Genomic DNA, 27017 nt, shown 5'->3' with positions numbered 1-27017 from the left:
ACGAAGGCCTGCATTGCTCTTCCAAGCTGTGCGCTATAACCTCTGCTTTGTCCACATCTGTGTGAGCAAGGCCCTGATCAGTTAATATTGGGGGAAGGGATCTGCCTTTGTTTTTGGTATTTTTCAGTAGTCCCGAGATGGAGTGATCACTAGGTGAAATGGAGGATAACTTTTCATCCCATACATAGTCTCTATGAGCTTTCAGTGCATCTCTTACTGCCCCATTTAGTCTGTTTAGATTTGTTTTGTCTTGTGGTGCACACGTGTTACGGAATCTTTTTCGAGCTCTGTTTTTATCTCTGATTGTAATATCATTGCTTAAATTTTATATTATATGTATGCAATTTATCTGAGACAAAATAAGGTATTAAACTATTAAATATATTATTATTATTATTATTATTATTATTACTACCCTTTTTTACAGGAATAAATTTTCAGTTTCATACAGGAATAAATATGATTTTAAGAGTTTGTATAATCACATTCTTTTGGCCAGCAGCAAAACTGGACCAACAAACCTTCGACGGATCCATTGAGATCGTTCACTGGTCACTACTATACGTTTTTTAGTCATTCCTTCAAATTTTTGAAATTGTTGCCATCTACTGCTTCGATCCCTTCGCTAATGTAGAGATTATTTTCAGAGTACACTTAACCTGAGATTTTAACTGTGGACGCTAGTAAATTTGAGATTTTAGCAAGTTCCTAGGGAATGATTTAATTTTTATTTCTTCAACTGGTTTTTTCTCATTGTTTTACTTGAATAAAAGAGTTGATTAAATTGTACTCATATCTCGTACGGTATGGTTAAAATTTGAATCTTTACCCAGATGAAATGAGTTCATGCATGGTTGTCAAAAAAGTGAACGGCAGAATTCAACGCTTCACCTTTACCTTCTTGTTCATATGGATCATTGCTTGTCGCCCACTCCATAAATGAATCAGCCGATATTAATTTTTCGGTACGAAATATTTCAAATATATCATTGAGAAGTAAAGATGGATGTTGGAGTTTATGAAATAATGATTGAACAGCGTGTAAAGAACACACTTGTAAAGCTTTGTCGCCTTCTAAGAACACTTTCAAAAGACTACTTCGTTGTCTTAGCAGGTGTGAATCTAATTTCAAGGAAGTATCTTCCAAGCAGATACAATTCTCTACAACTGCTATTACGAAAGTTTTTATGAATGGTTCTTGTTTTGATTTTTCTCCTACAGTTTTCTCTATCCATCGAACAATTTGATCATCAGAGGTGCTCTTTCTTAGCAGAAATGACAGACGTGTTTCGATATTTTTAATGGAAAGGTCACTAATGATTTCATTTGATGTAATAAATCTTTCGTCAATAAATTCTAAGTTATTTTTCTTCACGAAAGTTTGCACACTCTCATCCGATTTCAACAAATCTTCCCACTTGATTCCAGACTCCTTCCATAATTTACTGATTTTTGATAAATCTCTTTTCTCTCGAGCAATGCAAACGATAGACAGTATTAACTTTTTAGCCCCGCCACAAGAAATACAAGATTGAATTGCAAATTTTAGGAAAGTCATGGAGTTGTCTATGGTTGGCTCAATAATCTCTCCCAAACATTGCCAGATGTTTGGCATATCAACACTAAAAAAATCAGCAAGTTCCAGGACAGCTTTCAATCCTAGAGAATACTGATGGTAAGAAATAATTCTCTTTTGAAGAATTTCGTGAAACAGCTTTCCTATTTTACTTCGATCAACAACAGAATGCTGGAAACCATACGCAATGGTGGCTAAAACAAAGAAATTGATACTACTGGAGGAAATTTTTTCTATAGAAGGAAGAATTTTAAACAAACTCTCATCTGTTCGACATAACTCAACGAAGAATTTTGCTACGTTTTCTATGTCTTCATACGAATCATGCCGAGGTTTCAAAGCAGCCTTTGGACCATTACCTAGTGTTAAAAGTTCAGTTCTTACCTGATAAGCAGTGATTATACACTTAGCTAACAATGTTTCATTGACAGAATCATCGGGAAATGATTTGCACTTTCGTTCAGGATTTTCTAATATAGGAACTTTACTATTATTATCGGATGGCATGCTGTTTCTTCTACATTCCTCCGAATTATGATTTTCTGTTGACTCATGTAACTCTTCCACTTTTTCTTGACTAAGGACATTGTGTACCTTATGAATCTTCAGGATATCATTGTTTCTGAACGCTTGGCGATTTTGCTCACGTGGTTCCTTGTCCTGATATTCAACTTTATTGAAGAGATCTAAATCAACCATTAATTCATCAATAGATGGTTCGGCATTTTTTCCCATATCATATTCACTCACATAATTGCTTTTAATAATATATTTTTTCCCGTAATCTCTTTTGTTCGAGGATCCTGATGTATCGAGTTGTTCAAGAAGATTGTTATTAACAGAAATTTTATTTCCTGCAGATATTGCTGCCGGTAAGTCATTAGAATGTCTGAACTCCCAGGATGCTTCATCTGATTCTTCACCTGCTTCACGCAAACATGTGAAGAAATATTCCACTGAATACAGAGCCATGCCTTTTCCTTCTTGTTCACTTGGATCATTGCTTGATTCCCATTCTTTAAATGCATCTTCTGATATCAAGTCTTCATCATACAATGTATAAAAAATGTGCTCAAGCACACCTTGAGGATGGTGCAGCTTATTCACCAAAGCCTGGAGAGCATAGAGTGCAGCAACTTCTAAATCGAGCTCGTGGTTAAGGAACTTTTGTAATAACTTAGTTCGCAGTTTAAGCATGTCTTCATTTAGTTCGTAGGAGGTGTCATCCTCACAGAGAGAATTTTCAGTCACTACTGTCATAAGATTTCTAACAAACACAACATCCTTGGATTTCTCCTTGACATTTTTCTCTATCCACTCACTAATTTCATCATTAGAGGTATTCTGTTTCAATAAATTAATTAAGTGTGTTTTAATATTAGCATCTCTGGTGCTTGCTGTTTCAAGAAATGGTTCACAGATGAATTCTAATTTATTATTCTGAATAAACCTTTGCACACTCTCGGATGACTGTAATATATCCTCCCACCTTAGTCCTGATTCTTTCCATAATTTGCAAACCTCTGTTGGTCCCCTTCTTTCCATAAGTACATGGAAAATACCCAGCATTAGCTTACTTGCACTACCATTGGAAATGCAAGGCTCAATAGCACCCTTCAGAAAAGAAAAAGAGTTCATTACAGTTGGTTCAATGAACTCACCTAGATATTCCCATATTTTGGGGATGTCTAGAGCAAAATCATCTGCAAATTCTAAAACAGATTTTAAACCTTCACTATACTGCTCTATGGAAAGCAGATTTCTTGTCAGAAGTTCATTATAAAGTTTCCCCAACTTGCTCCGAGCACTGGTTGAACGTTCAAGAACATGTGTTATGGTGGTAGAAATAAAGCCGTTAAGAGTAGCCGGACAAACCAATTCTTCCACACACTCAACAGCCTCAAGGTAATCTTCATTAATCAGAAACTCATCTATAAGTGCCTTTGACTTTCTGTCCATCTCTTCATCTGATATATAACTTCCTTTCAAAACACAGTTTACTTCATTCTGGTTCAAAGACTGAGAAGATCCGGTTAAATTCTTAGGTGGATCGGTAGCATGTGACAATTTTTTGCTTACTGCTTCTGCTAGTTCTTTATCATTAGGACGTGAGAGCTTCCTAGCAGGAGGTGGTGACATGCGCTGTCCTCTACTATAGCTGGAATCTCGACTGGATGTTGCAGACCTTGGATGATTTCTATCAAATGGAGCGATCTGTTCTGAGAGCAATAAATATCGGTTGTTGTAGGAAGATGACCTATTTTCTTTGGCTTGTTTTCCAGTTCCACCACCACTACTTCCACGAGCCCAACTTGAAAGTGTTCCTCCTGGATACAACTGTATACTTTCAGAATGAGTAGGTCTCAGCACAAGCTCTGAAGGATCAAAGTTGTTCTTACTCCTAGCAGTATTCCATCCATTATCAGAAATATTAGGTGAATTATAACTACGACTCTTCCTCGGATAATTATTATGCCTTGCTTGAAAGTTTGGTTGCATTATATGTGGCTGTATTTTTATTTCCTCTTCTACTGCTGGTATTGCTGTTTCCTCATGGATGACTTTTATTTTTTGGGGTACAGCTTCTTGTCTTCTGGGAATCCATTTGTTTTTCCTCAGATCAATAACACCCAATAACATAAATTTAATTCTGGAGTTTAACTGCTTATCCTTTGATATTTCTTGGATTTTCTTAAAGTAATTATTCATATCCTCTAATGCTTTTTTGTTATTCTTTTTCCTATTATCTGGTGCATCTAACATTTTGCCAGCAATGCTCAAAAGTCCACACAAACATTCAAGTGATTTATCATCATGATGTAGCAGAAATGTATTCAAGCATTCATGCATAATTTTTGCAGTAAGTATTTTTTGTTTATATAACTGCCCTATAAATTTAATGTTTCCTAAAGCTTTCTTTCTTTTATCGTGTTCTTGTTGCATTTCTTCTTGTAACTGGATCTTTTCTGCCTCACTCTTACATTCCTCAAACTCTTTGAACTTCTCTTCAAGCCAAAATTCTTCTTTTCTGTCTTTAGTAAATTCCTCTTGGCATTTTTTTATTAACACTTTTTTGAAGGAAATTTTTTTACCTTTTATGTCATCAGTTTCAGGTGCTTCAATATTTTTCAGCCTTGAACAAAATTCTGCATATATGGCTCCATATTTAGGCTCCCCAACAACTTTTGCATGTAACAAATCTACAACTCCCTTTAGTTTAATAAATGAACTGAATTCTAGTTGTTCAACATTTTTAACCAATTTCTCTAACTTCTCTGTTGTGATTTTGTTGAGAATACTCCCAAAATGTTGAAATAACCGATTCGCATCCTCTTCCTCAGACACTCTATCATGCAATGTTTCATGCGCAAGTGTCCACGAATTTTCACTTTTATGCAAGTTTCTACCTACATTCAATTCAATAGTAGCCGCTTTGAGTGATTTGTCATTACCACCTGTCCTGCTGCGGGAAATGTATCTTGTAGTGTTAGCAAAACTAGGTATAAAATCTCTGTAATCATGTGATTCATTTAACTGGAGTTGCACATATTCCAAATTTCTGAATATCATTTCCTCCTTAATAATATCTAAATTTGGTAAACCATCAGGCTTTTTATGGCTGAGTGGACTAGACCAAAGGTTTAATAAGGCAGACTTATCGTACTGAATTATATTTTCTGAACAAGATGAAAGTCTATTTTCACTGTCTGTTTCGTTTACGGAATTTGCAGAATCAGGAATATTCAATGAAGGCATATTTGTTTGTTGTAATCCCAAAGAAGATTTTGGTTCAAGAGATTTACCTTTACCAGTATCCAAAGTTGCCAGCATTGCAACCTGTGTATCAAATGCAACAACTATTTGACTAATTTCTTGTCCTTGGGAAGTAGACTGTTCAGATACCAAATTTTGTGATACATCTTTTCCGTTAGCAGAAATCTCTTGTCCAGTGTCAGGATATGCAATGTGGATCATTTTTTTTTCTCTTGTTCGCACTTCTTTTCTGCTATCTTCTAAACTTTGTAAGTTTGTTGTTGATATACTGCTTGTTCCATAATAAGATGGCTGAAAATATCCATAAGAATTATTATCAGAAGAATACACATAATTTGGAAATGATGGTACATACTGCTGTGGAAACTGGGTTCTCTGCATCTGGTAATTTGAATTATCCACACTTAACGAAGGTGTCCTTAACAATACAGGAGGCTGGGGAGGTGGACCGTAATAAGGGTAAGAATATGTAGCATTTGTTAGCAGATTTGATACTGGTTGTGATGCCACATTGCTATTATTATTACTGTTATGAACTGTAACTACTTGAGTGGAAACAGGTACAGTTACATTTAATGATGTCGAAACCTGAGCATTTTGTGCACTAGTTTGTGGAACTGTTTGTTTCTGAAGACTCTGATGTGGACTTCCTGACGAGTGGTTTTGTGGTAACTGATGTGGCACTACAGAATGAAGGGCCATAGGAACTGGCTGAGAGATGGAAGGAACTCCTAAAATCATTGAAGGTGGTAACATAGCTCTGTGGAGAATATGTGGCTGCGGTTTTTTGGCTGGATCTTGGGTGTTGTTATTATATGATAGCTGTGTGGATAACTGTGATCGAAATGACTGTCCTTGAGGTGTAAAGAAATAAGAGTCTGTACGTGGAAGAGGAGACTGTGAAGAATTTCTATTTTGCACATTTCCTCTTTGATTGCGACCTCCATACTGGGGACCTGCAGAAGGAAAATTTCCTTTGTATGGCATCCTCCTGTTTTCTGCATACAGCTGCCGATTACATATGCTGGGTCCAGAATGCATGCTGTCAAGTGTAACTATTCTAATCAAAAGGATTTCTTTGAACACTAGTTACTAAAGCACCTAAACAAAAGAAAAATATATATATCAATTTTGCTGTTAGCCGTTATTGTAAAAAAATAGTATAATGGTTATAGTGAAATGTAAGCTATTTTCTTTGACTACAGAATCTTATCTCATAAAAAAATCTTTTATGCAAAAATGTGAACCAAGTATTAAAAGCAAGAGGTTGGCTGCAATTTAAAAGCAGTTACTCTGCTGACGTTACTCAGAATTTCAGTAATGAAAATGCCCTTAGGTTGAGAAGATCTAGAATCATATCCCATCTAGACAACAAAGAATTTTTTAAATGCTTTTTCATCTAGATGTTCATTAGCTGGTCTCGAAAATTTGGTGGCAAAGTTTCCGGAGAGAAACTTTGTTTATATCTTGCAAAATATAAAAACTTGTCAGAAAATGCATGTAATTTACAGACAAGAATGCATTATAACCAACAATATATAAAACAAAACAAAACTAACAAAAGTAGTCTTGATTGAACAAGACTACTGTAACTCCTGACAAAGGTCTCATGATCATTATCATCATATAATTAAATTTGAAAGGAATTTACACTGAGGTATTAAAACAATAACATCAATTAAATATTCAAAATGTAAATTCATGTCAGGAATTTGGGCTAGACCTAGTCTAGCCATAAATACTGTTACAACTTGAACAGTGCATAAACCTTTAATCTATCAGTAAATCATTTACAGCTTTCCGCACATAAACCACATATATACAAACGTGCATACAGCAGCACTCAATGTTTTTGTGCTTATAGTCTGTGAGGCCACATATTGATGGCAGCATGCACAACATCCAACAGAAATTATGCCACTACTTGCTCCAAATCCACCTTCAGGTTGGCAATGCTGGGGTGTCGTTTCTTGCAGGCTACTCTCTCTAGCTCTGATGACAATTTGAAGTCCAATAGATTCAGATTAGGACTTCCAGACAGCTAACCAGATGGTGATATGTGGTAGGGCACCTTTGCCTCAAACCACTGTTGTGTGGTCCTCATTGCAACCCAACAGGAGTTGAGTCCTGTTGGGTTGCAATGAAGGTCCACTGTATACCATGATACAAGATGTTGTGCAGGGGCTGTACCACAGGTTCCAGCATGGACATGTGATACACTTTGGCAGAGATTTTGACCGCTTTCTCACAGAAATGCAACTTGGATACTCTCTGATACATCACCCCATCACTGATGACCTCTCTGAATCCTGGGTGCTATGCAACCATTTGGGGAATATACCTGATCGTTTGTGGTTAAATGACTCAATGGTGAAAATCTTTTCTTCTGTGAAGAGAATATCTCTGTCAGTTGTTCACGTGTCACCATATAAGTGTCTTCAATTTTACCACTCTCTACTGCATATGTTGTGGTGTTAGAAAGCGTCCGGGAGAACAACAAGTCTCCAGGTCATCAGTTAGTACACATGCATCATTCATCTCTCACAACATCACTTTCTGCATTCACACGATTAGTGTGGAGGCATGTCCCCCCCCCCAAGCCATTGCATCCCAATGCATGGTCAACCTGTTCTTTGACAATTAGATATATCTTCTGTATCATTATAAGGGTTAACAGTCCAATGCACAAACATCATATCCCAAGTGTTTTCAGCATGTTGATGCAATCCAACCATGTGAAGTGCTATTACAGCTATATAGGTCTCAATCTCCACACTGCATATTAACCCATACAGCTAGACAACCGTCTCTATTGATAAACGTGTGAATGCTGGCTGTGTGCAGCACCATAGCGGCACAATTCTGTCAGCAGCAAGGGATGTGAGGAAGGAAGTTGTAACAGTATTTATGGGAAGACTGTCTACATCTAAACTATTTATGTTACCTAAAATCTCCTCTCCAAATGCTGTGAAACTTCTAACCTCAAGTGGCTTGAAAAAGTTCCATGTTTGGTCTCTAGAGCGGGGTTTTGAGATTATGTAAAAAAATATAGGTTTGCAAGTAATCTTTCGTGGGTGGGAGTAAATCTGTCTTCCTCTAGGTCATTTCTCTTCCATCAAAAAAACTTGTTGTAATTACTTTTCCTCTCTCATTCTATTTAAGAATATATGATCTTATATTAGCTCTGCTTAATATTGTTTATTGCACTGGAAATAAGGTATAATGTCTGTCACCATTCACGTTGCAAATCACCGAATGATCCCAATAACCACAGAAATTAAGTTTCCTGCAAACAGTTTTTTTATAACTAAAAAAAAGTGCTGACTATAAATTTCATTCACTACAACAATGAAGTGAAAATCTAATTATGAAATACTTCAAGCAAGAAAAATATTTTTTTTTCTTGTTTGAAGTATTTCAAGCTTTAGTATGCAATTCATTTAATTTTGAATTAAACGAATGCAATAATTATGTTATTTTTATAAAAATTAACTAGATAAGCATTTTTTTTAAACAGAATGATCATGGAGTATTTTGACACCCTTAATGAAACTTTAATGTCATCAAATTTCTTAAACCTGATGTAATTAAAATTCAGTGTGTTCTACTTAATGTCTTAAAAAATAATACATTATTACCTATTATTAAACTGCTACCTCTAGAAGCAGCAAGCTGACCATTTTTGTCAAAATATAAAAATTGTTAATTCCTAATTAACGATCCTGAGTGTTAAGAAGAGTATTATTTTAAACTTGCAGTGTGTCAAAATGCAGCAATCAAGTGTTACCTTCCAGTTAAAGGGTGACTTAATATCTAAGGTTAGATGGTTTGAATCGTCTCAAAAATCAAAACCGCACAAAATCAACTGTTTAAAATTTATTTTTGTCAATCACATTCAAGGAGCAAAACGTTCCTTTAACAAAGGATCCAGCGCGTTTTGTTTGTTTTATTTTTATAAAATTTCGTTAAAACCCAGACAACTATATACTATGAATATAAAATCTGTAAGTTGTGCATTCAAATAAAATAAATAAAATCCATAAAAATTGTTTTGAATGGTACCGAGATAATTATCAAGCTAACCCAAGTTATAAATTCCGTTTAAAATCATATACTGATGACAAACAACATACCTATAATTAAGTGACAAGCTCGACTTAAATAATATTAAATATTGGATGCCGATGTAGCTAACGTACGGAACTATCCATCCTACTTATTACGGCCCACAACACTCAATGGCGAACAAATGTAAACACACCGGGATTTGCTTCCTCGTGTTCATCGCGTGAAGGGAGCCCGATAACTACCAAGGTCAAACGGCGAATCGTTGGTATGAGGAAGAAAGACTGCGAAAAATCAAGTATGCGAATACTGTGAATCCTGAACCTTCCTAGGAGGAATACTTTGAACGATGAATATTAAAATAAATTGTCAATAAGGTAACTTAAAGGTGCCGTTTATTACCACAGAGCACATGCATTTTCAAGTCCTAACTTTAATATCAGAAAGCGCAATATATACATTAACAGGGAGAAACGAATAGCAGGCTCTCCCTCCAACATATCTGTAAAAAACGCACCAATTCGAGACTATCTGAAAATACTGGTGTAATGTTCCCTCCCCCATCTGTCAGATCTTGAAAAGTCATTAAGCTTTATTCACGTTCAATGCCTTTTTAATGTTCTATTCGCTTTCTGTTCTACTATAAAGAAAATACTGATCTTTATTTTATTGACTTAGCAATTTAAAATAAACATGTTTAGAATTCGAAATAAAAACACCAACCTGGAACATAATTCACTTAAATGACAGATAAAATCCAAGTTGTATATAATAAAACTTACTTTACTCAGTTTTCAAAGCAACATATCCGAGTTTCTAACCGAAGAGAATGGAAATTTCTAAATTACATTTGCCCCCCCCCCCAAAAAAAATGAGTTCTCCTGGAAACTCTCCCCTCGTTGTCCTCTTAATTCTAGGACAAAGTGCACTGAAAAGATTAAAGGTGCAGGTGAACGGTCAGTAACCATATAGATGATTGTTTTAATCAGTATCCAACTCACAAGTTTCGAAGGCTAAGTCAATCGGAAAATAGATAACACTGAGTATTGGCCGCAGACAACTGCGTTTCCGATAAGTTCTCCAATATATATATATATATATATATACACACACACTAATTGATTGAGAAATTCCTTACGTCCACAATAATCGATCAGACGTGGTATTATAGAGCAGCGGTCATTTGGCAGATTTTTTTTTTTTTTTTAACCGTATAAATGCAGTTTTCGGTGGGTTAAACCAGCCCTTCCCAAACTGGGGGCCGTCAAATAATGAAAACAAATTTAAAATGTTTTAAAACGAGTGTGCCATGTCAAATGTGTATGTAAGATGCTAAAAATGTAATATTTGCACTTGATTTTTGCAATATTCGCGGTGTATGTTTTGTATTGAATATAAATACAATAAATATTATAATAATGTCTGTATTACGATTTTTTTTCGATGGGGGGGGCGTGAAATATTTTAATTTTTCAAAAGGGGCCTTTATATCCATAAGTTTGGGAAGCACTAGGTTAAACAAAAATCAAATGACTTTGGATTTAGGCAAACCAACTTGACTACACCCAACAAATTTTTCATTTCATTTTTTATTATGATCAATCCAGGAAGTAAAATAATCAATGTAGACTGGATCTTAAATTATACTGAAAAAAGTATTATAAAATATATGAAATTTAAAAAATTTGTCATAAGCTAAATGTTACTTTACAAATAGACAAAACTGCATTTCTTTGCCACTTTCTACACTACTTCAAATTGCTATTTGTTTTTATTTAATTTTCTTCCCTCTTTCAATACTTTAAAAATATCCCAGTGATAAGTCCTCAGAAAATTTGCGAGTAAAAGCACACATCCAACCTATCATCTTAGCTGACAAGCCATAACCAGGATATGGCTTTTACTTTTTCATCTGTGAACTACACTCCTCAAGCTCGTTCATTTCACAAAAATCTAGGCAAACAGATCTGGGCCAAACAACAGTTGAAGTCATTCAAGATAGACAAATGAAATCATGCCACCTACCTCTATATATCTACACCTAAACACCTCAGTAGTCTAAAATGCTGATTCAAATGTCCTGCGTTATGCATAACTTGACCAAGTGCCAAATTGATGTTTTGGAGATTAGTTTGCCATCTAACGTATAATGATGTAACCTACCTATAAAAAAATCGAGACCGACAGGAGTCTATATTTTCAGTTTTGTTTCAAAGAGCTAAACGCCAAACAGAATACGTTCCTAAGAAACTTCTACAAAACACGATTTTTTTCCCAAAAACATCAATTTGGCACTTGATCAAGTGATGCATAATGTGGGACAAATGATGTTTTAGCTACTACACAATGTGGAGTATGCCAAAACTTAAGCAAAGTTCAAATCCTCTATACCTTCAGTATAGAGGATTTGAACTTTATTCAGTTGGTGACATGTTAGCAGCCCTGATATACCCTCCAGCTGTTAAAATCATAAGACTGGAAGAAAATAAAAAAAAATACATCCACACATCCAGGACATTAATACAAACACAGTGATATACATCACCAGGGCATTAAAACCTAATCTGCTATTCCTAACAGAATCCCAATAGCCTCCTCCACAACTATAGTCAACCTCTGCTATTCCAACTATATCTTACATAATGCCTTCTATAAAAAAGGAGGAATGTATGCATCATAAAAAGGGAGGAATGTATGCATCATATCAGACATTCCTTGCCAAAGGTATTAAATGACATTTTAGCTTTTGCTTTTACTCTGGCCCAAGATGTCTGTACTTTTATAGAAACTAGTCACCCCCCCCCCTCTCTAATCTTATAGATCCAACCATAATGGAAACCACATAGTTTGCTATCAGTCAACCTACAAACAAGAGACAATCCTTATCATTATTCCAACACTCTGGGAACTCTGATGATAATGTTATCCACATTTCACTTTCTACAGATCTAACTCCTTCCAGCCAATCTTGGTCTCATGGCCTATGGCACCACAACAGTGCCAAGCAGAATGACCTCTGGGATTTAATAACCCTTTTACAGTCTGATTACTGTTTTCACTCTCCTAGTCCAAACATTTGCTCTGACCATACAACAAATAATACCCTATTCGAATGAAGACCTTTATCTGACTCCACTGCAAACCCCCCCCCCCCCAAAGGATATAACTTGGCTATTGCAGACTGGCTGTGATACAACATACTGAATGAAACCTACTGGAAACACTATCAAGGCCATGCTTTGCAGAGGAGTTAAGTGCAATTCATGTGTGAATTGCATGTATGACTCAGTAAAAAAAAGAATCCATTACAGTATATAGGATGAGTTAGGCAATTTCATGCAAGTTTTTCCTCTCGAAAACTCAGGTTTTACATCCCGTATACAGGTACAGACAAAAAACTACTGGTGGTGGTGGGAAGTAGATGGTAGTAGCATGTCATTATGTATAGTTGAAAGATTAAGTAGTAGAGAGAGAGATAGGTTGTGTATGTATCAAGTCTAGCAAGTCCCTGGAGGCATCATGTAATAATAAGTGGGCACACTGCTCACGTCCACATGGCTAGCCTAGTGATTGTGCACCTTCGCAACCACATGCCTGGGGAAGGAGTGTCCTAGGTTCGATTCCCGTCAACAACGTGAGGAGCTTAAGGATCTTCCTCAGCCATAGCCAGTTTTGGGTGTGGACAGCAGGTTTTTTCCCTCAGTTTATCCTGGGGTTTTTCCTCCTGCAAAGTAGGCAAACTAAGAATATGTAGCATTTGTTAGCAGATTTGATACTGGTTGTGATGCCACATTGCTATTATTATTACTGTTATGAACTGTAACTACTTGAGTGGAAACAGGTACAGTTACATTTAATGATGTCGAAACCTGAGCATTTTGTGCACTAGTTTGTGGAACTGTTTGTTTCTGAAGACTCTGATGTGGACTTCCTGACGAGTGGTTTTGTGGTAACTGATGTGGCACTACAGAATGAAGGGCCATAGGAACTGGCTGAGAGATGGAAGGAACTCCTAAAACCATTGAAGGTGGTAACATAGCTGTGTGGAGAATATGTGGCTGCGGTTTTTTGGCTGGATCTTGGGTGTTGTTATTATATGATAGCTGTGTGGGTAACTGTGATCGAAATGACTGTCCTTGAGGTGTAAAGAAATAAGAGTCTGTACGTGGAAGAAGAGACTGTGAAGAATTTCTATTTTGCACATTTCCACTTTGGGGACCTGCAGAAGGAAAATTTCCTTCGTATGGCATCCTCCTGTTTTCTGCATACAGCTGCCGATTGCATATGCTGGATCCAGAATGTATGTCGCCAAGCGTAACTATTCTAATTAAAAGGATTTTCTTGAATACTAGTAATTAAAGCACCACCTAAAAGACAGAAAAAAATATTAATTTTGCTGATATTGTAAAAAATAGTCTAACAGTTATGATGAAATGTAAGCTGCTTTCTTCGACTACAGAATGTTTTCTCATAAAAAATGCATATTGTATGCAAAAAAAAGCGAACAAGGTATTAAAAGCAAGAGATTGGTTGCAATTTAAAACAAACTGGTTACTTTATTGATATTTTCATTAGTCCTGTTGTTGAACATTACTCAGAATTTCAGTGACTCTGTTTAATTCAGTCAGTAATGATGGTGCTCTTTGGTTAAGAAGCCCTAGATTCAACTCCCATCTAGAGAACAGAGAATCTTTCTTAATGATTTTCTTCTGGAGATTCATTGCTTGGTCTTGTAAGTTTGCTAGCAAAGTCCCCCCCCCCCCTCCGGAAATTCATATTTTTATCCTGCAAAACTTACATACTAGTCAGTAGATGCATGTAATTTACAGGAAAAAAAAAGGAATGATAACCAACAATATATTGGTTTAACAGGACTGTACTGTAGCTACTATTACAGGCTTCATTGACCATTATTATCATATAATTAAATTTCAAAGGAATTTGCACCCAGCTATTAAAACAGTAACATCAGCCAAGTACTGTTATTAAATGTTCAGAATGTAAATTCATGCCAGGAATTTAAATATGATCTAAACAATAACATTAACCAAGTAAATAGTCTAGATTTATACCATTGTATACGTACTATTATTATTATTATTATTATTATTATTATTCCTGACACCTCCAAGGAGTCCCCGAAGACTCATCGCGGGAGGACACCTACAACTGTCTCAACTGATAAACCTGTCTCAACCACTACACCGAACCTCCACTACGAATCAACGCCATCTACCGCCCACCTCCGCTACCACCACAATTGGTATTCTATGTCTGTAAATTGCGTGTGTTCTGAAGGGTCGATTTGTCTGTATGCGGGATGAAAAACCTGAGTTTCCGGGAGAAAAAAACCCTGCTACCACCGTACGAGATCGGCTAACTCACCTTCGATTGAAAATCGTCCAGATAAAGATTCCTCCCGTCGCGAAGAGAATCGAACTTAGGCCTATTCCAATCGAATTCCTTCGATTGGAATAGGCCGAAGGGCGCAATGTACCATCGTTCTTCCAATTACGCTACGGAAGCAATTGGAAGAAATACATGTAAACTATTTATGTCACCTAAAATTCCTTCTTCAAATGTGGAATTTCTAATTTCTTTCAGGGCATTCCAGGTACTGCTGTACTGTCCATATGGTTTTTGCTTGACTAAAATTCAAAAATCTAACATAAAATGGAAAATTTTTGCACAAGAGCTGTATATTCATTTTCTTTAATAAACCTTTTGATGTTTCTCCAAATGAACCACTGAAGAGAAGTCTATTAAACATTCACCTCACTGAATGCATATAACTTCAGGATTTTTTGTTTGCAACATAGCTGCTATTTTAATCCAAACAGCTATTTTTTCTGGCGAAGTTAATTAAATTAAGGGGATAAAAATCCCTTATTATTTTACAGCCAGTATGCGAAACTCTGAGATCGAAAACTACGATCTAAGAGTTTCATGCCGAAGAACTATCGGCGAATCCAAGCGTAAGTGAACATCTGGTAGTACAACACCAAGGCAACTCGAAGCAAAGGTGGAGTAAGCTCCCTCACTATCCTTAATATCGAGGATATGTGGAAAGGCAGCTGGAGTTGATGATATTCGACCAGAAATGCTCGAGAATTGAGGTATAAAAATCTTATTATGGCTGCATAGTTCAGAAGCCTGGACAGAAGGACGAATTCCAGATGATTGGAGTAGAGCTCTCATAGTACCCATATATAAAAAGGGAAATAAAACTGAATATGAGAATTACAGAGGTATTTCCCTACTGAGTGTTCCTGGCAAGATCTATGCAATTATACTTGAGAAACGGCTGAGAAAGATTGTGGAAGAGAAGCTTGGTGAAGAACAAGCTGGATTCAGGCCAGATAGAGGCTGTCAGGATCAAATTTCCACTTTACGACAGATAGTTGAGAAATCATGAGAATATAACAAGGATCTGTATTTGAGTTTTGTAGATCTGGAAAAGGCATATGACAAGGTGCCAAGAGAGAAGCTATTCAAACACTACAGTTATATGGCATCAGTGGGGCATTAGATCAAACAATACTTAGTCTTCATTTGAGTTGTAAATCAGCAGTTAGAAATGAAGGAAGTACAGGAAAATGGTTTGATATTAAATCTGGTGTCAGACAAGGATGTACATTTTCTCCTCTGTTATTCATTATCTATATGGATCACATTATGAAGGAAAGTGATATTAAATCTGATATCAAAAATGGAGATGTAAATCTCAGCTCTTTACTCTATGCAGATGATGTTATACTTCTATATAAATCCGCTACAAGATTCCCTGACTAAAGTGAATAACTGTTGTAATAGATATGGTATGAAGGTCAGCAATAACAAGGCAAAGATAATGAAAATAGGCAGAAGCATTGAAAATATCAACTGCATTGTGAATGGAGAACCTATAGAACGAGAAACACATTTCAGCTATTTAGGCACGATTTTTAGTGAAGATGGTAAATTAAATATGGAAATAGACAACAGAATCAAAGCTGGTATGGTAGGAAGTCAACGGAATAAATTCATATGGAATTAGAGAGAAATTAGCTAAAACACTAAATGAAGTGTATACAAAACAGTGTTCAAACTAATTTTAACTTATGGGTCTGAGAGATGGGTTAGAAATAAAACACTTGCTCTTACGAAGCAATAACATCAGCCCAAGGCTATCACTAATTAAGGGACACGCAGTGAAGAGAGACGGCTCAACAATGCTGCTATCTCGTGGTCCTTAACCCTAACACTCGTATTTAACATCTGAAATAATGTGGGTTCTACGTCGATTTTCTTGAGTTTATGGGACGGAAAACCCGAGTTTCCCGGAGGAAAAAACCCGCTTGCCCTTGCCAGAGATCGATTAACTCGGGAACCGGTCGAAAAAAAGGCTTAGAAAAAATTTCTTCTAGTCGCCGACTAGATTCGAAACCAAGTCTTCCTTCGTGCGATCAAGCACTGTGGTGTGCAAATGCCACATCCACTGAAAACATTTACGAAGATTTTGTACAAGAAGAAAAATGTAACTAGCAGATATGAGAGTCCTGAGAAAGATTAGGGGCATGAACAGATGGTGTCAATGGCAATATCATATTATATTAAAAACGAGGATATTAGGAAACAACTTGACATTGCCAACATCCAGGAATGCGTTAGCAGAGCTAATCTCAGGTGGTATGGTCACTTAAGCAGAATGGGAGAGGAAAGATTAGCAAAACAAGTGTTCTATGCCAGGTTGGCAAGAAAAAGGCCCGGAGGAAGACCAAGATATAGGTGGATTGATACAGTAAAAAGTGCCTTAGAAGACAGAAATATAAGATCTGATAATATTGGAGTGTCTTGATAGGTAACAGACTGATTTGTAATTTGTAATTTTAGTAATGTTACTAAATTTTTCATATGGTACTGTCATATCCTGTACACCTTTTGAGGGTATATACCAGGAATTTGATGATAATGCTTATATGAAATATCATGTAAATATTCTGTGATATTTTCCTTATCGTAATAATTAACTTTTTTCAAAATACATTTTTCATCTTAAGGTCAGCTTCATCGTAACGTCTACGTCTGTGCTGTATGTTGTTGAAAACTTTCTACTGCTCTTTTATAATCATATGTTTTTTGAATTTTTTGTAGTCCATTTATAAAAATCCATAAATTTGGACGACTTGTGCTGATGCCAAAGCTGAATTGCAATTTTCGATGACAGGCTTCCGCAAAATTATGGAGCCTTGGTTCTATTCTTCCTTAGACGACCTATATATGTGTTCGTAAACCATTCTAACATTGGTTCAAATTCATTGGATAAATGATTATCAAGTTCAGAAATAGCGTAAATTATATCTTGTTCTGGAACGAAAGCAAATGAAATAATCATTTTTGAATTTAAAGGGAATTGCGCATCAGAATTGTATCTGGTTAAAAGTTTGCATGAAGCTAAATGCTTACGAAGATTTTGTACGAGAAGAAAAAAGTAACTAGCTGATTCAGTTTTTCCATGGGAAATTTAATATAACTTTTATACAATTTCGTAATTCTATACAATAAAAATAAACTTAATTATATGTGAGTTTTTTCGAATTTTATGTTTATTACCGTTCTTTTAACTCGTTTCTCAAAAAAAAATTATTTAAATTTACTCGGTAGTAGATCAATAGAATAGCATTGCATATTTGATCTATTATTTTATCGGCCAGATTCCCGGCGCCCACTTGGCTATCGCCCAGTCGCTGTGTCCCCTAAAAAGAGCACTAATAAGAGACAAAAATATAAATATCTTTACATTAGATATTTCATATTTGTTTCTTCGAAGACTATTTTTATTGCAGCTTCTTGGTTGTCATATATTTGCAAGAGTATATCATCCAGGTGATGATATTGCAGGAATGAAGGAACCAATAGCTTATATGGGAATTCAGGTGAATAAAATGGAGATGAATAGATCACAAAACCTTAATGTGAATACATCTGTGGGATTGGATGATATACCAGCTCGGGTCTTGGGTGAAACGGCTAAAGAATTGTAAGTGCCCTTGACCATTTTGTTTAATTTGAATCTCGGGTCTGGGTTAGTCCCGAGAGGGTGGAAAGAGGGGAAAATAGTTCCACTGCATTAAGGCGGTTCCAAGACTGCTGTTGCAAATTACCGACCAATCAGCATATCAGGAGTCTTTGTCAAGGTTTTGGAGAAAGTAGTCAAGAGAAAAATACAGGAATGGATAGATGAAAATGGGATACTGTATGGGAAACAGCATTGCTTTGTAAAGGGTAAATCATGCCTCACGAACTTGCTTACGTTTTATAACACAGTGACGGCTGAACTGGATAAGGGTAATAGGTATACAGTGATACTGTTGGACCTTGCTAAGGCCTTTGACAGGACACCAGATGGAATTCTAATCAGTAAACTGCAGCATATGGGGATGGATATAGGATTGGTGAGATGGATAGGATGGTTGTTGATGGAGAGATATTAGAGAGTAGTTTATTCAGGAGTAGAGTCCAAAAGACGACCTGTGACTAGTGGTGTGCCGCAGGGTTCTGTTCTTGGACCACTACTATTTAATTGGTTTATTAACGATATAAGAAAGGATTTGAGAGGAACTTCATTTGTTTGCTGATGATGCAAAGTTGGGTAGAGCAATAGCGGTTGCATATGATGTCAAAATTTTACAGGATGATTTGGATAGATTGGAGGACGGGGCTAAGGAGAATGGATGTCAATTTAATGTGACAAAGTGAAAGGTTATGCATTTTGGGGTGAAAAGATTAGCAGCAGTATACCACATTGGTGGAATTGTACTCCAGGAGATTGACGAGGCCATGGATTTGGGAGTGTTGGTGGATACGGAGTTGAAGTTTAGGTGGCACATTGCAAAAGTCGCTAAATCAGCTCATCAAATCACTTGGTTACTGAAGAATACTTTGACGAGCAGAGACAAGCAAGTTATTTTTCCTCTGTATCGAGCCTTGATAAGACCCCATCTTGACTACTGTGCCCAGATATGGGCGCCAGGGTTTCTTCTTGATGGGGAGGAGGTGGAGAGGATCCAGAGGCGAGTGACCAAGATGATAGCAGGTCTATGGAATGAACCGTATGAGAACAGGTTGAAGATTTGTGGGTTGCAGAAATTGGTTGATAGATGAAAAAGGGGTGATATGTTTGAGACATTCAAATTACTGAAGGGTTTTTATAAGATTAATTCAGATGATATTTTTCAAAACAGGACTGGTGGTGGTGGGAGGACTAGGGGCCATTCATGGAAACTGAGCAAGAGTGTGGTTAGCAAGGGTGTTAGAACTAGGTTTTTTAATTGGAGTGTGGTGAATGACTGGAATAAGTTGCCAGAGTCTGTTGTGGGTGCCATGACTGTGAATGAGTTCAAAGCAAAGTGTGATAGATACTGTGCGAATGCCGAATAGTTGTTCTTGATATGATGTTTAGGGCCTCCCTCGATGAGCCTAGGGACTCTTTGGAGTTTCCCGTGATAATAATAATAATAATAATAATAATAATAATAATAATAATAATAATAATAATAATAATAATAATAATAATAATAATATAGATCTCTAATCAAGAGAGAATTAGATGCGCAGGTATGTTAAAATTTCAGATACTGCATATCGCACCGGTTGTAGTACGGCTTTCCACCGCAATGAGGAGCAAGCTGTACCATTTGTGAATTAGTATCGCAACATCCGACAAGCTGAGAGTCTGCGTTGTTGGGTTACTTTCGTTTTTGTCACGTCGTTGTTTACTGGTTCGGCGATTTTCTTCTCCAACTGAATTGCCGGTTTTAAGAATTAAATGTCTGCATCAGCTTTTGCTTCAACCTCAAAAAAAAAAAAAAAAGATATATACAGGGTGTTCGGGATAAATTTGACATATTTATAATTAATTATATTTTTCCGTAAGTTACATGTATTAACACACACTTCTCTTCATTTAAAAGTTTGGACCCTTCTTCATTCATATACAAGATGTCAGAAAGGATGGATAGCTGGAACCCACCTGAATCATGGAAGAGAATAACTTGTATCATGATGATTCGTGCCCGCCATCAAAATAAGGATATTACGACTGCTGCCCAATGCTCCCTGAATACAGTAAAAACAATCAGGCATGAACTAGAGACTTGCAATGGTGACTACGAGGATGTAGCAAGAAGAAAGATCCCTAGCAGACGATCTGATTGCGTTCGTACAGCAGAATTCCTCGCAAATCTGCAGGAACAGGTGTTGAAGAACCCTGGCATTGGAATTCGGGCTTTGTTCGTGGAGTTGCTAACTGTAGTCAAGCCCTGGATAACAAGGGTAGCCAATGGTAGGCCGTATGTATGGCAGCAGGATTCGGCCCCTTGCCACACCTCTGGGAAAAGTCAAAAATGGTTGTCTGAAAATTTCTACGACTTCACCAGTCCAAATGTTTGGCCTCCAAACTCCCCAGACCTTAACCCCATGGATTATTTTGTATGGGGCGCAGTTGAAAAAGACACCAATCGCACTTCCAGTAATACAAAAGCCCAGTTAATGGATAAAATTAAAACAGTTTTTGCGGCCCTTCCCAGGGAGACTGTAGCATCAGCTTGTTCGAGGTTCCGAAGCAGAATTGAAGCTGTGATCGATGCTAATGGTGGTTATTTTGAGTAAATCTTGTTGATAGTATTGTAATTAACTCTGCCTGTAATGTTTTTTTGTCAATTCATTAAATTTAATAGATACAAAGAAGATTTTCTTTTTCCTTACGAAACTGTCAAATTTATCCCGAACACCCTGTATATATTTTTGTATCCAAAGCATTGTAAGCATCGTATTCAACATGATAATACAATGAACGACAAGAGAGGAAATTTGTGTCTTGTAAATTTGTAATGAGAAAGGTGGAGGCGGGATAGAAGACGAAAAGCCATTAGTTTGTTAATATCTCTATGGCAGATTCGATCAAATATCCAAACCTTAAATATCCAGAGCTCCATTTGAACTCCCATAAACTTTTTTTTTTGTATTGTATTTAAACGTAGATAAGGTAGGCGAGGAATTCAGAAATGGATTGAGAGTGGCACATTGGTGATCGAAAATTAATTAGGAAACCTCTGGGTAGTAAAATAGTGTAAAAATGTAAAAACGCTCGTTTTTTTTACATTTTTATACTAGTTTTTTTACAACAATCCATTTATAGGGTTTATAAATGGACCGTTCACTGATACTGAGTAACGAATTTCAAGTTAGAAAATGAAAACTGTGTTTAAACCGATTCAATGTGCCACTGACGAAACAGAAAATTACTACATTCAGAACTTAGCAATACAAGAAAGTAGAGGGCCAGATCACTGAAGCCTGCAGAAAAATAATAGAATATTCTACAGTGGGGCAAATAATGAGATATGAAAGGAGTGTAGGTTGTATAGTGCATGATAACATCTTGCCATCTGTATAAACTTTCATACCAGTAGATGATAAACTCTGTTATATCTATATTTCTGGTTATCTGTTTGGCGTTACAATTATCGATGTTTATGCACCAACAGAAGATAAGGATGATGATGTCAAAGATAAATTTGATGCGGAACTAGAAAGGATATATGATTCTTTACCTGGACGTTGGTATAAAATTAGTTATGGGTGCTTTTAAAACGCTAAAACAGGACAATAAACATCATATAGGCTAAGAGTTGGCCCAGATAATCTGCGTGACATAATAGTGACAATGGGAATAGATCTATTAATTTTGCATCCTACAGAGGACTTATAATTAATCGGTAGTACAACAGATTAACTGTAAGTCCATTTTTAGCACATTTTTACTTTCCCAGAAGAAATATTCATAAACAAACTTGGCTCTCCCCAGATAGAACGGTAAGCAAGCAAATAGATGATGTAATGATATATAAGGTATGCATAAATAGTCCGTACCTACAGAGGTATGGGTACAGATACTGAACACTATCTGGTAATAAAACATCTCAAGCTAAGACTTTCTGTCAAATGGCAAACTGCTAACAGAAATAGAAATATAAATCGATATCATATCGAAAAATATGAGAATGTAAACATACGAAGATAATATACAGCACAGATAAAGCAGGAAATATAAAATTCAAACCCTCTTGTACCCGACAGAAACAGAAAATAAATGGACTCGAATCAAAAATATTATTCGTTTTGCACAAGAAATCCAATTCACAAACGACAGAAAGAAAAATAAATGGTTCAATAATGATCTATGTAATGAGGCCATAAAGAAACGTAATAAAAATGCTATAAGAGTCATCATCAAAAAATACTGAGAATTATTGGACCTGTAGAAATTTAACTAGCTTCATACATAAAAGAGGATGTAAGCCACAAATTGACTCTTACAACAAAAGAGATTTAATTTCCCAGAAAAAGGGATTGTTGACGAATTCAGACAATATTTTGAGAGACTACTAAACAAGTTATTACTACCAAAAAGTGAAACCGTACACCAAAGGTGCAGAAGATAATGAGGAATCCATAATTGAGGCGCTATTTGACTGAAGTTGAGAATGTTATTAAAGCAGTTGAAATAATAAGGCAGCGAGTGAAAATAAATTACAGCAGAACTAAAAATTGGAGGAATACTCTTAATATCGGAGATTTATAAACTCATCAAGTTGATATTCAATAATTAAGAAATCTCAGTTGAGTGAAATATAACCATACTGTGTCCTATTTTTATTAACGGAGATCTCATGATAACCAGTAACTATAGAGGTATCCATCTCCATCTTCAAACAGTTGCTACAAAATACTGATCACATCGATCTGGAAAAGAATTAAAGTATATGTTTCAAACATGATCGCCGAGTTTCAGCGTGGCCTGCAAGGGAAAGTCGACCAATGATCATGTTTTCACGCTTCGACAAATGTTAGAAAAACATTATGAATTTGATAGAGAATGATATCAAGTATCTGTAAACTATAAACAAGCATATCACAGTATACATTGAAAAGCATTATGGGATGTAATAATGAGACTTATTAGAATACCAAAAAATATACAAATATGATAAGACTGTAATTGTCTCACCCTCTGGAGGGTATGTTTCATACAGGAACATTCATAAAATTTGAAATAAAATGTGGACTTCGCAAAGGGGGGATGCTCGCTTACCAACTCTATTGAATTTAGCACTGAAAAAAATTCAGATCGGAATTGAAAGGGAACAACATCCTATTGGCTTATGCTGATAACATTGCTATTTTGGAGACTCGTCAGGATGTTATACAAAATAAGTCTAGTTTAATTAAGGCGAGTCGGTCTCGTCATAAACTAGAAAAATATTAAATATACGTGCATTTCAAGGTAAAGAAATTTGAAGATGCAAACCCGTCATCCACAATAAAATAATAGAACAAGTGAACAAATTTAAATAAGAAATGAAGTTCCTAAGACCGCTTGCAGGCTATAAAAGAATAGACAAGATAAGAAATAAGAAAACAGTTATCCATAATTAACATAGAAGACATCACAAACTATTGAAAGAACTGGAAAAACCACATAGAAAGAATGAATGAGGACAGATGGCCAAATATGCTTGGAAATATAAACCAAAGGGACACCGATCAAGAAGAAGACCCAGGAGGAGATGGGAAGAAGCCTTTTTAAACCTTTGAAAACGTTACAGGCAAGCAATTGCCTAATACTAGAAGCCAAGAAGAAGAAGAAGATCTTATAAGAATTAGAGTAATAATTAATTAAGAGTAATTTCGCTAATTACGATAATTAGTGCAACCATTCAAATCATAAGTTTGCTAGTTGTCAACTTAGAATTTTAGATCAAGCAGCTATATTGAATCCAACTCAACAGATTGAACGACATCATACACATCAAATAAATATACACTGAAAGAAGCTGTAGAGTAAACCTCAGTGCACTCTTCACAAATACAATAACTAATGTACTAAAAAAATCCCCATAATCTGTGCTAATTAGCAATCCCATATCGCAACGGAAGTAAATAATGCTTAGCAGACTGATTCAAACACCTTGAAAGCAATAAATAAACAAAACTAAAACTACTCAAATCGCTGACCCATAATACTTGTAATTATTCACCATATGACATATGGTGATGAATTACAGTGTTGATTATATTAATAGTAATATAATTACCATAAAATGCAAAATGCGAAAGTATGCAATCGCCAAAATACATCTTAGACACCTTACCTCATACTTAACTTGAAATAAAATACGATTGCTGGAAAGGATATATAAATTTTAAACATTAAGAATTCTATGAGAATGGTGTTTCCATCACTGGTTTCAGATTACAAATTACTTATTCAAGTATATATTTTTATAATATAGTGACAGCTGAGTTGGACAAAGGGAATGATTATACATTGATAGCGCTGAATTTTGGTAAGGTTTCTGACAGATACCCCCGTGACTAACAGAATACTCTGCTATGCAACTTGAAACAAATGAGGATGGATATTAAACTGATGTGGATACGAGAATGGCTCATGGACAGATACCAAATAAGAGTATGGAGGAGCAGAGTCCAGGATGAGGCAGTTGACCAGTGGTGCACTTTAAGGCTCTGTGTTTTGGCTATTATTACTTATTTTGTGCACAAATGAAATAGGAAATCATTTGAAGGGAGATATTCAGTTGTTTGCTGATGATACAAAGCTGGGTAGCGTAATAATTACTCAAACAGACAGATGTAGAGAGCTTGCAGGATGATTTAAATAATACAGAGATGAGGAAGTGTTAGAAAAGTTTCAGAGACGAGTGACCAATTTAGTGGGTGGTCTGAGGAATGCTGCCTACATTGATAGATCGAGAGTTTGTGAGTTGCAGAAGTTGGTTGATAGAGGAAAAGAGGAGATATGATATAAACATTTAAGTTACTAAAAGGGCTTTATAGGATTGATGCAGAAGAAATATTCCAGCAGTTGGCTAGTCATGGAAGAACAAGAGGTCATCCCTAGAAATTAAGTAAGAGTGTGGTTAACAAGGGTGTGAGGACTAGATTTTATGGTTGGAGAGTAGTGAACGACAGGAATGCGTTGCCTGACCAAAGTTGTAATAATGCAGAAGTCATATATTCCCCATTATGTCAAGGTTGAAGTAATGCATTACTTCAACATTAGTATCTCTTCTGGGTCTGGCTCCAGCTGATGAGACCTTAATAAAAATGGAAACCGGTCTGGGTAGTGGCCCTTCCCAGAATGCATAGCATTATCACCTTAAAAGGATGTGTGGTTTTCATTATGGGATACTAAGGTAATTAATGTGAAGTCATTAGCCTCTATATACAAGTAGCTCAGCCGTGAAGATAATTCACGACTGGACTACCTATACTGTAAGCAAACTTCGATTGCTTATAATCGGACAAAAGATTAAACAAGAATGTAATTTCTTGTCATCTTTATAGTTTAATCAAGTGAAAAAACTTTCGAAAACAACAACAACAATAATAATATACTTACGTAAATGAATAATTCCGTAAAGATAAAGTTAATAATGTTTTTCCCAATTTTAAACTATAATTGTTCAAAGAGATTTTTCTAGATATTTATTATAATGTTTACCGTCACATTTACGTTCGCAAAGTCACGACAAGCTTGCATTTCTGTCGATTATTATCTCTTCGCACAAAAATCGTTGATTTTCATAGATTACAATTATCTTTGTTATCTATAAAATATCAGCTCTTGTTATCAAACCAAAACTAAAACACAGAACTTGTATATATTGTAATGATTTCTAAATTCACTTGCTTCCAATTTAAATTTGGCAACGTGAAGTTATACATTCATCGCTGTTTTTCAGATATGTAGGAGTAAAGTATCACGTACTTTTCCTTAGAATAAAAAAGCATAGAGGAGTTTATTTCTTTTTATTTATAATCATTTAAATTATTATAATGAATTATTATAGTTGCTCTTTCTTTTGAATTATCATGGGGGGGGGGGGAGAAGGCCACACACACAAGAAAATCAGTCAAACTTCGTGGCTTGAAGTCAATGGATGATTTCAAATAAATAAACATCGACATCAACATAAGCCCGACTTTCGAACCTAGTAATACCTCTGACTGCACATATATCATGGTACACTTGTACAGTCTACCTTTCAAGCATTATCGGATCATGTAAACTATTCCATTGCATGGCATTATGTTGATAACTTCACTTTAATTGAAAAGTAACAGCTAAGTTTTCAAATAAGAACTACACTGACATCCAGTTTATATATAGGCTCATATATAGACGTTCTGAGGAAACTAGATCATTTGGCATATTTAAACGTGACCTTAACCACTAAGTTCCAAATAATGTCTTCAACAAGTACAAAGCAGTCTTAGGACAATTACTCAGTGAATATCTGCATTATGCAGATATTCACTGAGTAATTCACTAAGAATCCTTAACATATACAGACTGCACATGTTAAGGATTCTTAACTTTTCAGAGGATAGTAAGTAAAAGGCTTTCGCATACATACAATTTTCAATAACAACACTTCATTTATGTGTCATAATCGCTTCTTCTAAGCGATTATGACACATAAATGAACTTTTGTCATTGTGTAATCAAAATACTGGCTTGTTCGGATGCACTAGA

General features: G+C 35.9%; 1 protein-coding gene across 2 annotated transcripts; it reads right to left on the bottom strand.

Annotated features, from left to right (window-relative positions):
* Positions 1–424: 424 nt before the first annotated feature.
* On the bottom strand, positions 425–25982 carry LOC150100417 (uncharacterized). Of its 2 annotated transcripts, none has more exons than XM_090402528.1 (2): positions 25881–25982; positions 425–6451 (listed from the first exon to the last, which is right to left on the bottom strand). In XM_090402528.1, the coding sequence occupies exon 2, from the start codon at positions 6389–6391 to the stop codon at positions 845–847; it is 5547 nt and encodes a 1848-aa protein (XP_090258654.1). In that variant the 5' UTR covers positions 6392–6451; positions 25881–25982; the 3' UTR covers positions 425–844. The 2 variants fall into 2 exon arrangements, with proteins under 2 accessions (XP_090258654.1, XP_090258655.1); XM_090402529.1 differs by lacking the exon at positions 25881–25982 and adding an exon at positions 9484–9551.
* Between the last annotated feature and the right edge of the window lie 1035 nt (positions 25983–27017).

Source organism: Typopeltis vanoorti, chromosome 13, assembly GCF_054136105.1.
Source record: "Typopeltis vanoorti isolate ZY-2024b chromosome 13, IOZ_Tvanoo_1.0, whole genome shotgun sequence".
Taxonomy (NCBI): Eukaryota; Metazoa; Arthropoda; class Arachnida; order Uropygi; family Thelyphonidae; genus Typopeltis; species Typopeltis vanoorti.
Note: the sequence above shows the minus strand (reverse complement) of the source record. Positions and strands in the feature narration are given on the sequence as shown.